This window comes from Salvelinus fontinalis, chromosome 22 (genome assembly GCF_029448725.1).
Source record: "Salvelinus fontinalis isolate EN_2023a chromosome 22, ASM2944872v1, whole genome shotgun sequence".
Lineage (NCBI taxonomy): Eukaryota > Metazoa > Chordata > Actinopteri > Salmoniformes > Salmonidae > Salvelinus > Salvelinus fontinalis.
The window spans coordinates 35712252-35729562 of NC_074686.1; the positions used below are offsets into that span (position 1 = coordinate 35712252).

Genomic DNA, 17311 nt, shown 5'->3' on the forward strand with positions numbered 1-17311 from the left:
ATGTCAGGAATTTTGAAAAACTGAGTTTAAATGTATTTGGCTAAGGTGTATGTAAACTTCCGACTTCAACTGTATATAGAGGGGGCACCGGTATCAATGTGCGGGGGTAGAGGTTAATTAAGTAATTTGTACATGTAGGTAAGGGTAAAGTGACTATGCATAGATAATAAACAGGGAGTAGCAGCAGTGTAAAACTAAATGGGGGGGGGGGGTTTGAATGTAAATAGTCCAGGTGGCCATTTGATTAGTTGTTCAGCAGTCTTATGGCTTGGGGGTAGAAGCTGTTAAGGAGCCTTTTGGTCCTAGACTTGGCACTCCGGTACCACTTGGGCTTTCCTCTGACACTGCCTAGTATATAGGTCCTGGATGGCTGGAAGCTTGGCCTCAGTGATGTACTGGGCCGTACGCACCACCCTCTGTGGTGCATTACGGTCAAATGCCGAGCAGTTGCCATACCAGGCGGTGATGCAACCGGTCAGGATGCTCTAGATGGTGCAGCTGTAGAACTTTTTGAGGATCTTGGAATCCATGCCAAATCTTTTCAGTCTCCTGAGGGGGAAAAGGTGTTGTCGTGCCCTCTTCACGACTGTCTTGGTGTGTTTGGACCCTGATAGTTTGTTGGTGATGTGGACACCAAGGAACTTGAAACTCTAAACCCGCTCCACTACAACCCTGTCGATGTTAATGGGAACCTGTTCGGCCCTCCTTTTCCTGTAGTCCACGATCAGCTCCTTTGTCTTGATCACATTGAGGGAGAGGTTGTTGTCCATTTGGGCCTAGCCTAGCTCTCTGAGTAACTCGGAGCCGGGTGGAAAACAGCCCTGTCTGTCTGGACACCACAGAGTACACAGAGACAGCATTTCTGCTCTCTTTAATGGCCAGCAACACAGCTGAAATCTGACTGCACCACTTTGCCAAACACAGATTGGACATTCAGACGTTGACACAGACTCAATTTATTCTAAAACAAGGCAATTATACACAAGTATAGACACATTCATAAAGACACATTTAATTGGCCTTATTAACAAAGACTTCATTCCGTTCCCTTAGTAAAGCTCCCTGTCAGTGAGAGGAGGAGTGTGATGGTAGGACTGGTCTGTGAGTGTGATGGTAGGTCTGGTCTGTGAGTGTGATGGTAGGACTGGTCTGTGAATGTGATGGTAGGACTGGTCTGTGAATGTAATGGTAGGACTGGTCTGTGAGTGAGAGTGTGATGGTAGGACTGGTCTGTGAGTGTGATGGTAGGACTGGTCTGTGAGTGTGCGTGTGATGGTAGGACTGGTCTGTGAGTGTGATGGTAGGACTGGTCTGTGAGTGTGAGTGTGATGGTAGGACTGGTCTGTGAGTGTGAGTGTGTTGGTAGGACTGGTCTGTGAGTGTGAGTGTGATGGTAGGACTGGTCTGTGAGTGTGTTTAGGGATGTGTCTGAAATGGCACCCTATACATTATATTGCACTACTTTTAACCAGAGCTCTATGGGCACATGCCTTGCTGTTTTCCCTGTGGGCCCTGGTCATAAGTAGTGTACTATGAAGGGAATAGGTTGCCATTTGGGAGACAGCCACAGTCTCCTAAGCACCAGCTCCCTATTTACCCCACAAACACACCTTAGTTGGGTAACGTCTCTGCCAACTCAAGCCATGTTGAAAATACCCACAGACAGAATACATTTCGCCAGGTTATAATTATTTTCCCTCTCCTAAGGAGATGGAGTAGAGTACCTATCCAGTTCAGGTTAAGAACTGGTTATAATTATTTTCCCTCTCCTAAGGAGATGGAGTAGAGTACCTATCCAGTTCAGGTTAAGAACTGGTTACAATTATTTTCCCTCTCCTAAGGAGATGGAGTAGAGTACCTATCCAGTTCAGGTTAAGAACTGGTTATAATTCTTTTCCCTCTCCTAAGGAGATGGAGTAGAGTACCTATCCAGTTCAGGTTAAGAACTGGTTATAATTATTTTCCCTCTCCTAAGGAGATGGAGTAGAGTACCTATCCAGTTCAGGTTAAGAACTGGTTATAATTATTTTCCCTCTCCTAAGGAGATGGAGTAGAGTACCTATCCAGTTCAGGTTAAGAACTGGTTACAATTATTTCCCCTCTCCTAAGGAGATGGAGTAGAGTACCTATCCAGTTCAGGTTAAGAACTGTTTACAATTATTTTCCCTCTCCTAAGGAGTTGGAGTAGAGTACCTATCCAGTTCAGGTTAAGAACTGGTTATAATTATTTCCCCTCTCCTAAGGAGATGGAGTAGAGTACCTATCCAATTCAGGTTAAGAACTGGTTATAATTATTTTCCACAAGAAAGCCCAAACAGATATAATATTTGACAAAAACACAATAATTCAAACCTTGCTTACATTTGTATATTTAATTTTTATTTTACCTTTATTTAACTAGGCAAGTCAGCTAAGAACAAATTCTTATTTTCGATGATGGCCTAGGAACAGTGTGTTAACTGCCTTGTTCAGGGGCAGAACGACAGATTTTTATCCTTGTCAGCTCGGGGATTCAATCTTGCAACCTTTTGGTTACTAGTCCAACGTTCTAAAAACTAGGCTACTTGCCGCCCCATATGATCATATATACTGTACACTATATATACAAAAGTATGTGGACACTCCTTCAAATGAGTGGATTTGGCTATTTCAGCCACACCAGTTGCTGACAGGTGTTTAAAATAAATTACACAGCCATACAATCTCCATAGACAAAAATTGGCAGTAGAATTGCCTTAATGAACAGCTCAGTGACTTTCAACAAGTCAGTTCGTCAAATTTCTGTCCTGCTAGAGCTGCCCCGGTCAACTGTAAAAGTGCTGTTATTGACATTATAGACGATTATGTGCTTCCAACTTTGTGGCAACAGTTTGAGGAAAGCCCTTTCCTGTTTCAGTATGACAATTCCCCCGTGCACAAAGGGAGGTTCATACAGAAATGGTTTTGTCGAGATCAATGTGGAAGAACTTGACTGGCCTGCACAGAGCCCTGACCTCAACAACCATTTGACACCTTTGGGATGAATTGGAATGCTTGCGAGCCAGGCCTAATGGCCCAACATCAGTGCCTGACCTCACTAATGCTCTTGTAGCTGAATGGCAGCCAGTCTTCGCAGAAATGTTCCAGCATCTAGCGGAAAACCTTCCCAGAAGAGTGGAGGCTGTTGTAGCAGCAAAGTGGGGACCAACTCCATATTAATGCCCATGATTTTGGAATGAGATGTTTGACGAGCAGCTGTCCACATACTTTTGGACATGTAGTGTATCTCTCTATTATGCGTGGGACATTTTTTAAACAAATTTCCCGAATTAAAATAAATTGGAGCTGATTTGCTGGTGTTTTTACAGTCTTATGTCCAACAAATACAAATAATTATTTTGCTCAGAAAATTGGGGGGGGGGGATAAAATCACCCGCTGGCCAGTTGGGAAACCCTGCTGAAGTGTATAACTAGCTTATTACAGTATAAAAATACACAGTTGTACTGTACTGCCTGGAACATGAATAGACATGTAGATGACTGGTGAATCCATTTGCACTGGACTTGGTTGTTGTCTGTGAGCTGGTGTACAGTATTTGAGTACAGACACACCTATAATACATGCAGCTGTTGCTGGACTCCACCAAACACCAACAGCATAAAAACACAATTCTGCACTGTTGGCTTTTCCATGAGTTATGCCCTGTTCAGTGCCCCTCTGTGGCTTCCTTGGCCCGACACACAGCTCGCCAACACACAAATAAGCCAAATGGGAGTCTCTCTCTGTCTATGTGAATAAAAACGCTGCCCTGTGGTGAACTAACATCTCGGCACACCCTGTCCACATTTCATTTCACATTGCAGCCCTGCAATCCCTCCACCCTGTGACTGTGTCTGTGTAATGACTCTCATTAGACTGCTCTGGGGCCAGTGGCATGGCAATAACCTCACAGGGCAGGACAACAGAACAGGCCATGGTTTAAACTGGTCTAGGACCAGTGATGTGGTAGTACCCTCACAGGGAAGGACAACAGAACAGGCCATGGTTTAAACTGGTCTAGGACCAGTGATGTGGTAGTACCCTCACAGGACAGGACAACAGAACAGGCCATGGTTTAAACTGGTCTGGGACCAGTGATGTGGTAGTACCCTCACAGGGAAGGACAACAGAACAGGCCATGGTTTAAACTGGTCTGGGACCAGTGATGTGGTAGTACCCTCACAGGGAAGGACATCAGAACAGGCCATGGTTTAAACTGGTCTGGGACCAGTGATGTGGTAGTACCCTCACAGGGCAGGACAACAGAACAGGCCATAGTTTAAACTGGTCTGGGACCAGTGATGTGGTAGTACCCTCACAGGGCAGGACAACAGAACAGGCCATAGTTTAAACTGGTCTGGAACCAGTGACGTGGTAGTACCCTCACAGGGCAGGACAACAGAACAGGCCATGGTTTAAACTGGTCTGGGACCAGTGATGTGGTAGTACCCTCACAGGGAAGGACAACAGAACAGGCCATGGTTTAAACTGGTCTGGGACCAGTGATGTGGTAGTACCCTCACAGGGAAGGACAACAGAACAGGCCATGGTTTAAACTGGTCTGGAACCAGTGACGTGGTAGTACCCTCACAGGGAAGGACAACAGAACAGGCCATGGTTTAAACTGGTCTGGGACCAGTGATGTGGTAGTACCCTCACAGGGCAGGACAACAGAACAGGCCATGGTTTAAACTGGTCTGGGACCAGTGACGTGGTAGTACCCTCACAGGGAAGGACAACAGAACAGGCCATGGTTTAAACTGGTCTGGGACCAGTGACGTGGTAGTACCCTCACAGGGAAGGACAACAGAACAGGCCATAGTTTAAACTGGTCTGGGACCAGTGATGTGGTAGTACCCTCACAGGGCAGGACAACAGAACAGGCCATGGTATAAACTGGTCTGGGACCAGTGATGTGGTAGTACCCTCACAGGGCAGGACAACAAAACAGGCCATGGTTTAAAGCTCCATTTAATTCCCTTTGAACATCTCAGAGCCCTCTGTCTCTTCTTGCCAGGGGACCGGCTTTAGCTGATCAGTTAGTATTTTTCACAATTTCTCTCTGTCTGTCTGGCCCCCCCCCTCTCTCTATCCAGTCCTCTGTCTGTCTGCCCCCCCCCCCCCCCCCCCCACTCTCCTTCTCTATCCAGCCCTCTGTCTGTCTGTCTGCAACCCCCCCCCCCCTCTCCAGTTGGCTTACCTTGCTGGGGGTGTTGTCTGCAGCCAGGGCATTCCTCTGAGGGGGGACCTGATACACATCTTGTCCCAGGGGTACCTGGTAGATCCCTTGCTGACCCGGGCTCTGGAGGGACGGGGGCACCTGATACAGCCCCTGGGACGATGACACGGCCTTCTGCTGGTAGGCTGAGCCTATAGGTGATGATTGGGCGATAGGGGACTGGGCGTCGAACATTGGACCAATCAGCAGCTTGAGGCGGTTGCCCGGGGCGATGCCCTGGCGTCCGTGTAGCGAGCAGAGCCACCACCCCTCCAGGCCGCCAGTGTTCTGCTCAATGATTGTTAAGATGTCCCCTTTCCGGAAGGCCAGCTCCTCCGGGGACTCGGGGACGTTGTCGTACAACGCCTTGGCCATCAGGTTCTGCAGAGAGAAGAGAGGTCAGTCTACTGTCAGGAACATACTGTTAAAGAAGAGAAGTCAGTCTACTGTCAGGAACATACTGTTAAAGAAGAGAGGTCAGTCTACTGTCAGGAACATACTGTTAAAGAAGAGAGGTCAGTCTACTGTCAGGAACATACTGTTAAAGAAGAGAGGTCAGTCTACTGTCAGGAACATACTGTTAAAGAAGAGAGGTCAGTCTACTGTAAGGAACATACAGGACTGGGATATGTTCCGGGTTGCCTCTGAGAATAACATTAACGTATACACGGACATGGTGATTGAGTTCGTCAGAAAGTGTTTAGGGGATGTTGTTCCCACTGTGACTATTAAAACCTACCCAAACCTTAATCTGTGGATAAATGGCAGCATTCGCGCATAACTGAAAGGTGCAAACCACCGCATTTAACCATGGCAAAGGGACTGGGAATATGGTCGAATACAAACAGTGTAGTTATTCCCTCCGTAAGGCAATCAAATAGTCAAAACGTCAGTACAGAGACAAAGTGGAGTCGCAATTCAACGGCTCAGACACAAGACGTTTGTGGCAGGGTCTACAGGAAATCATGGATTACAAAGGGAAAACCAGCCACGTCGTGGACACCGATGTCTTGCTCCTGGACAAGCTAAACACCTTCTTCACACGCTTTGAGGATAACACAGTGCCACAGATACAGCCCACTCCCAAGACTGTGGGCTCCGTGGCCGACGTGAGTAAGACATTTTAGCGTGTTAACCTTCGCAAGGCTGTCGGCCCAGACGGCATCCCTAGCCGCGTCCTCAGAGCATGTGCAGACCAGCTGGCTGGAGTGTTTACAGATATACTCAATCTCTCCCTATCCCTGTCTGCTGTCCCCACTTGCTTCAAGATGTCCACAATCGTTCCTGTACCCAAGAAAGCAAAGGTAAATGAACTAAATGACTATCGCCCCGTAGCACTCACTTCTGTCATCATGAAGTGCTTTGAGAGGCTAGTTAAGAATCATATCACCTCTACCTCACCTGTCACCCTAGATCCACTTCAATTTGCATACCGCCCCAATAGATCCACAGACGATGCAATTGCCATCACACTGCACACTTCCATATCTCATCTGGACAAGAGAAATACCTATGTTAGAATGCTGTTCATTGACTACAGCTCAGCCTTCAACACCATAGTACCCTCCAAACTCATCATTAAGCTCAGGCACTGGGTCTGAACCCCGCCCTGTGCAGCTGGGTCCTGGACTTCCTGATGGGCCGGCCCAGGTAGTGAAGGTAGGAAACAACACCTCCACTTCGCTGATTCTCAACACAAGGGGCCCCACAAGGGTGCGTGCTCAGCCCCCTCCTATACTCCCTGTTCAACCATGACTGCGTGGCCATGCACGCCTCCAACTCAATCATGAAGTTTGTAGATGACAAAACAGTAGTAGGCCTGATTACCAACAATGACGAGACAGCCTAAAAGGAGGAGGTGAGGGCCCTGGGAGAGTGGTGCCAGGAAAATAATATCTCCCTCGTTAACAAAACAAAGGAGCTGATTGTGGACTTCAGGAAACAGCAGAGGGAGCACGCCCCTATCCATATCGACGGGATCACAGTAGAGAAAGTGAAAAGCTTCAAGTTCCTCTGCGTACACATCACTGTCAATCTGGTGAGAAAGGTGCAACAATGCCTCTTAACCTCAAGAGGCTGAAGAAATTCATAAACTTTTACAGATGCGCAATTGAGAGCATCCTGTCGGGCTGTTTCACCGCCTGGTACGGCAACTGCACTGCCCAGAACTGCAGGGCTCTGCAGAGGGTGGTACGATCTGCCCAACGCATCACCGGGGGCACACTGCCTGCCCTCCAGGACACCTACAGCACCCGATGTCACAGGAACCCCCAAAAAATCATCAAGGACATCAACCACCCGAGCTATGTCCTGCTCTCCCCGCTGTCATCCAGAAGGCGAGGTCAGTACAGATGCATCAAAGATGAGACGGAGAGACTGAAAAACAGCTTCTATCTCAAGGCCATCAGACTGTTAAATAGCCATCACTAGCTGGCTTCCACCCGTTTACTCAACCTTGCACCTTAGAGGCTGCTGCCCTATGTACATAGACATGGAATCACTGGCCACTTTAATAATGGAACACTAGTCACTTTAATCATGTTTACATACTGCTTTACTCATCTCATATGTATATACTGTATTCTATTCTACTGTATTTTAGTCAATGCCACTCAGTGCTCGTCCTAATATTTATCTATTTCTTAATTCCGTTCATTTACTTTTAGATTTGTGTGTAATGTTGTGAATTGTTAGATACTACTGCACAGTTGGAGCTAGAAACACAAGCAATTCGCTACAACCGCAATAACATCTGCAAAAATATGTGTATGTGACCAATAACATTTGATTTGTTTTAAAGAAGAGAGGAGTCTACAGTAAACATCGTAGTACCGTTAAAGAAGAGAGGAGTCTAGAGTAAACATCGTAGTACCGTTAAAGAAGAGAGGAGTCTAGAGTAAACAACATAGTACCGTTAAAGAAGAGAGGAGTCTACAGTAAATAACATAGTACCGTTAAAGAAGAGATCAGTCTACAGTAAACATCGTAGTACCGTTAAAGAAGAGATCAGTCTACAGTAAACATCGTAGTACCGTTAAAGAAGAGATCAGTCTACAGTAAACATCGTAGTACTGTTAAAGAAGAGATCAGTCTACAGTAAACATCGTAGTACCGTTAAAGAAGAGATCAGTCTACAGTAAACATCGTAGTACTGTTAAAGAAGAGATCAGTCTACAGTAAACATCGTAGTACCGTTAAAGAAGAGATCAGTCTACAGTAAACATCGTAGTACCGTTAAAGAAGAGAGGAGTCTACAGTAAACAACGTAGTACCGTTAAAGAAGAGATCAGTCTACAGTAAACATCGTAGTACCGTTAAAGAAGAGATCAGTCTACAGTAAACATCGTAGTACCGTTAAAGAAGAGATCAGTCTACAGTAAACATCGTAGTACCGTTAAAGAAGAGAGGAGTCTACAGTAAACAACGTAGTACCGTTAAAGAAGAGATCAGTCTACAGTAAACATCGTAGTACTGTTAAAGAAGAGCGGGATCTACTGTAAACAACATAGTACCGTTAAAGAAGAGAGGAGTCTACAGTAAATAACATAGTACCGTTAAAGAAGAGATCAGTCTACAGTAAACAACGTAGTACCGTTAAAGAAGAAATCAGTCTAAAGTAAACATCGTAGTACTGTTAAAGAAGAGAGGAGTCTACAGTAAACATCGTAGTACTGTTAAAGAAGAGATCAGTCTACAGTAAACATCATAGTGCCGTTAAAGAAGAGATCAGTCTACAGTAAACATCGTAGTACTGTTAAAGAAGAGAGGAGTCTACAGTAAACAACATAGTACCGTTAAAGAAGAGAGGAGTCTACAGTAAACAACGTAGTACCGTTAAAGAAGAGATCAGTCTACAGTAAACATCGTAGTGCCGTTAAAGAAGAGATCAGTCTACAGTAAACATCGTAGTGCCGTTAAAGAAGAGATCAGTCTACAGTAAACATCATAGTGCCGTTAAAGAAGAGATTAGTCTACAGTAAACAACGTAGTACCGTTAAAGAAGAGATCAGTCTACAGTAAACAACGTAGTACCGTTAAAGAAGAGATCAGTCTACAGTAAACATCGTAGTACTGTTAAAGAAGAGATCAGTCTACAGTAAACAACGTAGTACCGTTAAAGAAGAGATCAGTCTACAGTAAACAACATAGTAGTACCGTTAAAGAAGAGATCAGTCTACAGTAAACATCGTAGTACCGTTAAAGAAGAGATCAGTCTACAGTAAACATCGTAGTACTGTTAAAGAAGAGATCAGTCTACAGTAAACATCGTAGTACTGTTAAAGAAGATATCAGTCTACAGTAAACATCGTAGTACCGTTAAAGAAGAGATCAGTCTACAGTAAACATCGTAGTACTGTTAAAGAAGAGATCAGTCTACAGTAAACATCGTAGTACCGTTAAAGAAGAGATCAGTCTACAGTAAACATCGTAGTACTGTTAAAGAAGAGATCAGTCTACAGTAAACATCGTAGTACCGTTAAAGAAGAGATCAGTCTACAGTAAACATCGTAGTACCGTTAAAGAAGAGATCAGTCTACAGTAAACATCGTAGTACCGTTAAAGAAGAGATCAGTCTACAGTAAACATCGTAGTACCGTTAAAGAAGAGATCAGTCTACAGTAAACATCGTAGTACTGTTAAAGAAGAGATCAGTCTACAGTGATGAGGAAAAACCCTGGAATGAGTAGGTGTATCCAAACTTTTGACTGGTACTGTATATATATTTTGGGAAGGTAGGGGGGGAGGGTTCCCCTCGACCCATCAGGGCCCCAGCCCGACCCACAGTTTGGGAACCACTGTTCTAGTCTATGTGGCTCTCATCCACAGTTAGACCTAGGGTGAACTGTCACATTTGTGCTTTGCAGAACTTGCAATTACCATGCAAAATTCTATTAGCTCCGATGCCAGATGTCTTTTCGACTGATTTGAATTTGATAGGATTTCCTCTCAGTCTTTGCTGGGAGTGCTCTAGGGCATGGTGACCCAACCGGTTGGTTGTTGTGGTGGTGTGTGGTCATAGGAAGGGATAATGGTTCCTAACCACAGCACTAGAGATAGGAAACCCCTAAGGGTTGCTGCTATTGTGTCTATAGGGGACAGACACTTGGTAAACCGACATTCAGTGCAAAACAAATACGCATACATACCGTCTGCACTACAGGCTAGCATAGCAATAAAATGGCTATCAAAACATACAACCACAAAAAGGTTCCTTATCATCACATCCCAAGCAGAGATAAACCAACAGTGGAACTGGCAGGATTGAGCTCACCGTGTAACACAAGTCCACCGGACTTACTGTTCATTTTAAATCTGCTTTTCTTCATACACAGTACAGTCAGTGTGCTTTACTGCTTTTTACCTGCTACGCTAGCAGAGAACCTGAGCTAGGCTGGGCTAGCAGAGAACCTGTCCTGGGTTTGTCTAGCAGAGAACCTGGGCTGGGCTGGGCTAGCAGAGAACCTGGGCTGGGCTAGCAGAGAACCTGAGCTGGGCTGTGCTATCAGAGAACCTGGGCTGAGCTGGGCTGGGCTATCAAAGAACTAGGGCTGGGCTGGGCTACTCTATCAGAGAACCTGGGCTGGGCTTGGTTGGCAGAGAACCTGGGCTGGGCTATCAGAGAACCTGGGCTACTCTATCAGAGAACCTGTGCTGAGCTGAGCTGGGCAAGCAGAGAACCTGGGCTGGGCTGGACTATCAGAGAACCTGGGCTTGGCTGGGCTATCAGAGAACCTGGGCTGGGCTATGCTATCAGAGAACCTGGGCTGGACTGGGCTGGGCTATCAGAGAACCTGGGCTGGGCTGGGCTACTCTATCAGAGAATCTGGGCTGACACAGTACATTACATTACATTTAAGTCATTTAGCAGACGCTCTTATCCAGAGCGACTTACAAATTGGTGCATTCACTTTATGACATCCAGTGGAACAGCCACTTTACAATAGTGCATCAGATCTTTTAAGGGGGGGGGGGGGGGGGGGGGGGGGGGGGCAGAAGGATTGCTTTATCCTAGGTATTCCTTGAAGAGGTGGGGTTTCAGGTGTCTCCGGAAGGTGGTGATTGACTCCGCTGTCCTGGCGTCGTGAGGGAGTTTGTTCCACCATTGGGGTGCCATTGGGGTGCAGTACAGGATCATTCCTTGCCGTAACTAACAGCTCGTTCTACAGTAACAAACAGCTCGATTTACAGTAACTAACAGCTTGTTCTACGGTAACAAACAGCTAATTCTACAGCAACAAACAGCTCGTTCTACAGTAACAAACAGGTTGTTCAACATTAACAAATAGCTCGTTCTACAGTAACAAACAGCTTGTTCTACAGTAACAACTAAAGTAACAAACAGCTCGTTCTACAGTAACAAACAGCCTGCTCTACAGTAACAAACAGCACGTTCTACAGTAACAAACAGCTCGTTCTACAGTAATAAAACAGCTTGTTCTACAGTAACAAACAGCTTGTTCTACAGTAACAAACAGCTCGTTCTACAGTAACAAACAGCTCGTTCTACAGTAACAAACAGCTTGTTCTACAGTAACAAACAGCTTGTTCTACAGTAACAAACAGCTTGTTCTACAACAACCAACAGATCGTTCTACAGTAATAAAACAGCTCATTCTACAGTAACAAACAGCTCGTTCTACAGTAACAAATAACTCGTTCTATAGTAAGAAACAGCTTGTTCTACAGTAACAAACAGCTTGTTCTACAGTAACAAACAGCTTGTTCTACAGTAACAAGTTCTACGGTAACAAACAGCTCATTCTACAGTAACAAACAGCTTGTTCTACAGTAACAAACAACTTGTTCTACAGTAACAAACAGCTTGTTCTACAGTAACAAGTTCTACAATAACAAACAGCTCATTCTACAGTAACAACTACAGTAACAAACAGCTCATTCTACAGTAACAAACAGCTCGTTCTACAGTAACAAACAGCTCGTTCTACAGTAACAAACAGCTCGTTCTACAGTAAAAAAAACAGCTTGTTCTACAGTAACAAACAGCTCGTTCTACAGTAACAAACAGCTCGTTCTACAGTAACAAACAGTTCGCTCTACAGTAACAAACAGCTTGTTCTACAGAGTTATGAATAGAATACAAACACATAACCCAGTGTTCAGGAAGCACTGTCCTTGCTGTTTCTGCATATAGTCTCTCATTTCAGAATGTAGGCTAAGACCTCTCTCTCACACACTGTCTTTCACTGTCACTCTCTTCCTTGCTCTCTCAAGCACACCTTATCTGAGCCCTTCTCTGTCACTGTGTGGGAATCATGATTCAGGAAGCATTCCTCTCAGGCTGAATGTTCCCTGGCCTTCTCCCTTTTCACACCGGCTCCGATTCTCCTGAATTGCGTCCCAAATGGCACCCTATTACCTACATAGTGCACTACTTTTGACCAGGGTCTATAGGGATCTGGTCAAAAGTAGTGCACTATGAAGGGATTAGGGTGCCATTTGTGACATACACAGGGTTCCCATGTGAACCTTAACTAGGTCGGTGGTTATCGTTATCTCTCACTGGGCGTCTCACTGGGCGTCTGGCCTCACTAGCCATTGTCTCAGTGCTCTGTCACAGGCCCCAACACTCATTGCACAATTACAGACCACAATTACCCCCCCCCCCCCCCCCCCCACCCGGCCGCTTGCCTGACCTCAAATGTCACGGCATGCTGCTGGCCAATGGGAGCGGATCACTGGGCTCTGTTCTTGTTCATTATTCAGATGATGAACGTGCTAGTTACAGTCTCTTAGGAGCAACAGAAATGCTGATTATTATGAGTATGAACTGCCTCGCTATTCCCCTGATACAGTACAAATATAGACATCTATATCCATCTAACCTCCTTTATGGATGAAAGTTTGATTAATTGCTGAGACAACAGTTCTGAAAGCAAAGCCTCTGTTCTAGTAGGATTCCATGTAATATTTACAGTATGAGAAGGATAGGAGAGGTCACTACCACAACAATAGACATGAGAAGGACTGGAGAGGTCACTACCACAACAATAGACATGAGAAGGACTGGAGAGGTCATTACCACAACAATAGACATGAGAAGGACTGGAGAGGTCACTACCACAACAATAGACATGAGAAGGACAGGAGAGGTCACTACCACAACAACAATAGACATGAGAAGGACAGGAGAGGTCACTACCACAACAATAGACATGAGAAGGACAGGAGAGGTCACTACCACAACAATAGACATGAGAAGGACTGGAGAGGTCACTACCACAACAATAGACATGAGAAGGACAGGAGAGGTCACTACCACAACAATAGACATGAGAAGGACTGGAGAGGTCACTACCACAACAACAACAGACATGAGAAGGACAGGAGAGGTCACCACCACAACAATAGACATGAGAAGGACTGGAGAGGTCACTACCACAACAACAACAGACATGAGAAGGACTGGAGAGGTCACTACCACAACAATAGACATGAGAAGGACAGGAGAGGTCACTACCACAACAATAGACATGAGAAGGACAGGAGAGGTCACTACCACAACAATAGACATGAGAAGGACTCGAGAGGTCACTACCACAACAACAATAGACATGAGAAGGACTGGAGAGGTCACTACCACAACAATAGACATGAGAAGGACTGGAGAGGTCATTACCACAACAATAGACATGAGAAGGACTGGAGAGGTCACTAACACAACAATAGACATGAGAAGGACAGGAGAGGTCACTACCACAACAATAGACATGAGAAGGACAGGAGAGGTCACTACAACAACAATAGACACGAGAAGGACAGGAGAGGTCACTACCACAACAATAGACACGAGAAGAACAGGAGAGGTCACTACCACAACAATAGACACGAGAAGAACAGGAGAGGTCACTACCACAACAATAGACATGAGAAGAACAGGAGAGGTCACTACCACAACAACAATAGACATGAGAAGAACAGGAGAGGTCACTGCCACAACAATAGACATGAGAAGAACAGGAGAGGTCACTACCACAACAACAATAGACATGAGAAGAACAGGAGAGGTCACTACCACAACAATAGACATGAGAAGAACAGGAGAGGTCACTACCACAACAATAGACATGAGAAGAACAGGAGAGGTCACTACCACAACAATAGACATGAGAAGAACAGGAGAGGTCACTACCACAACAATAGACATGAGAAGAACAGGAGAGGTCACTACCACAACAATAGACATGAGAAGGACTCATCTTACCACACAAACAAACACAAACAACCACACACACACACAGTGAAAGAGCCTTACTCAGTTAGTCTTTCAGAGTGTAAAGATAAGAGCTCCACTAATCCTAACACCTCTAAACCACCAATAGTCTGCTAGTTCTCATATCTTACTGTCAGCGGTTAGCTTCCCCTTGTATCAACAACTTTACCTCACACACTAAAAACACTAAACACTCTTGCACACACACATTGCAAACACATACACACACCTCTATTTTTTGCAGGTTTGAAGCACCAAGGCACCCAGAGATGGCAACAAACTTTACAAGTCTTCTTTTTGACTATTTCATCTGAACAATTGAGCTTTCATTTGAGTGATTAAATAAAACTCCATCTGGTCAAAACACTTCATCTGGATGCAGTCTCTCCTCGCTGTTTGATATCTCCCCCTCTCTCTCTCTCCCATAGATGAACGGGACCGGGTACATAAAAAGACCCGATTAGGACACACACACAACAGTCAATATACAGTAGTGAGGTAGCTCGAAGCCAATACTTTGTCAACACTCATCAGCAAAAGTTGATGCATACTGACAGTGAATAAACTCAACTGTTATACTGTGGTAACTGGACTTCTGAGGTCTGACAACTGAGTGAGCGCACGCACGCACGCACGCACGCACGCACGCACACCACACACACCACACACACCACACACCACACACACACACACACACACACACACACACACACACACACACACACACACACACACACACACACACACACACACACACACACACAAACAAATGCATACTAATACAAGCACTTCCTGCTATGCAAAGTTTGGGTTTCAAGGGGCTAAAGTTAACCGTTTATAGTAATGATTCAGATTTGTCCTTGCAAAGCACTTCAGCAGAATCAATGACTCAGAAGAGTATTAAAACAGAATAGGATTCCAGTTAATGTGAGCTGAATATAGTCTTGATATATTGTGACAGCAAAAACATGATGATACCAGCAATGCAAATGACCTAACAGAAATGTTGAGACTGAGAAATATTTTTGATCTAAAGTGAGGAGGAAAAGAAATGGTCTCCTATTTGTTGGTCTTGGTTTGGTCTGTGCTACTACACATCTGTAATTGGAGCAGGTGTGACGACCAGTGAGCACATACGTACATATATCCCTGGTAAAAACATTGGCTAGTCATACAGAGGTGACTCAGCGGGCTGCTGACTGTTGATCCTCAGATAAACATCTGTCCTCCATCTGTCAGTGGGTTGGGAGGCCCGGGAGGCCCCGGCTCTTACTCTACTGATGACAACCAATGGGCTTCCTTGGATCCTGGAACATGGAAGTTGTCTTTTAATGAGCAGTAAGTACCTCGTGAGAGGGGGGAAAGAGGGGCATTCCACCACCTCTCACGACATGAACCATGACAAACCAGGGAAGGCTCTTTCTGGTTCTTCTGTTACCCAACGTCCCTAACCAGAGAAGGCTCTTTCTGGTCCTTCTGTTACCCAACGTCCCTAACCAGAGAAGGCTCTTTCTGGTCCTTCTGTTACCCAACGTCCCTAACCAGGGAAGGCTCTTTCTGGTTCTTCTGTTACCCAACGTCCCTAACCAGGGAAGGCTCTTTCTGGTTCTTCTGTTACCCAACGTCCCTAACCAGGGAAGGGTCTTTCTAGTCCTTCTGTTACCCAACGTCCCTAACCAGGGAGTGGTCTTTCTAGTCCTTCTGTTACCCAACGTCCCTAACCAGGGAAGGGTCTTTCTAGTCCTTCTGTTACCCAACGTCCCTAACCAGGGAAGGGTCTTTCTAGTCCTTCTGTTACCCAACGTCCCTAACCAGGGAAGGGTCTTTCTAGTCCTTCTGTTACCCAACATCCCTAACCAGGGAAGGGTCTTTCTAGTCCTTCTGTTACCCAACGTCCCTAACCAGGGAAGGGTCTTTCTGGTTCTTCTGTTACCCAACATCCCTAACCAGGGAAGGGTCTTTCTAGTCCTTCTGTTACCCAACGTCCCTAACCAGGGAGTGGTCTTTCTGGTTCTTCTGTTACCCAACGTCCCTAACCAGGGAAGGGTCTTTCTGGTTCTTCTCTAAAGGGGTCTACACAGAATACGCAAAGGGAGCCAACGAAGCGTAGCAATGTCGTTTTTCATCAAAAAGTGGCGGCTCCTTGTATTTCGCTCTGACATACTCCTGTGTCACATGAAAACTGTAACGCGCTGTATCATTCCTTCTGTAGCCGTGGAGACAGGGTTGTGTAGGCAATGAAATATGCTTGGTTCCTTGATCTGATCTATAGGTTATGCATCAAAGTAGCCTATTTTGCATTGATAAGCAATTACAATCTCAGTGACTGTTTAAAACATTTATAATAACTAGTAATTCCAGGCAACTGGTAAAAACAGCTGTGAGATGTGCTTTTTCTATGACATTCTGGTATGGGAGTGAATACATCCAAGCAGCATATTAACCGGGATAACATTGTAGGTTACACACCAGCATGTAAAGAATATTTGCCAGAGCATATTATTCATTTATAGATCTAATTATTTCACATGGAGATGTGGGAAGCTAAAAAGGCTAGCTAGCTTGCTATGTTTTAATCGAGGCTAAAGCCAGCTAGCTACTACCTAGCTACTAACATCCCTAAACAGAGAGGGGGTTTTCTAGTCCTTCTCTTACCTAACATCACCAATGGGATGATTATACAGGGAGACAGTGATAATGATCCACCCAGGATTCCATTCCAGGTAGCTACAACAAAACATTCTTCAGTATGTTGACTCACTGTCTCGGTCACTTGGTAGGTAGCTTCATCACAAAGTGATAATATGGAGTACAATCTAGCACCAGTACTTAGATAATAGTT

At 45.2% G+C, this 17311-nt stretch overlaps 1 protein-coding gene across 1 annotated transcript in view; it reads right to left on the reverse strand.

Annotated features, from left to right (window-relative positions):
- LOC129820255 (enhancer of filamentation 1-like) overlaps window positions 1-17311 on the reverse strand; it is a 74323-nt gene that overhangs the window by 22915 nt on the left and 34097 nt on the right. The window contains exon 2 of the mRNA XM_055877295.1: window positions 5220-5618. Within this exon, the coding sequence (XP_055733270.1) occupies window positions 5220-5618 (399 nt within the window). The remainder of the gene's footprint in view (window positions 1-5219; window positions 5619-17311) is intronic.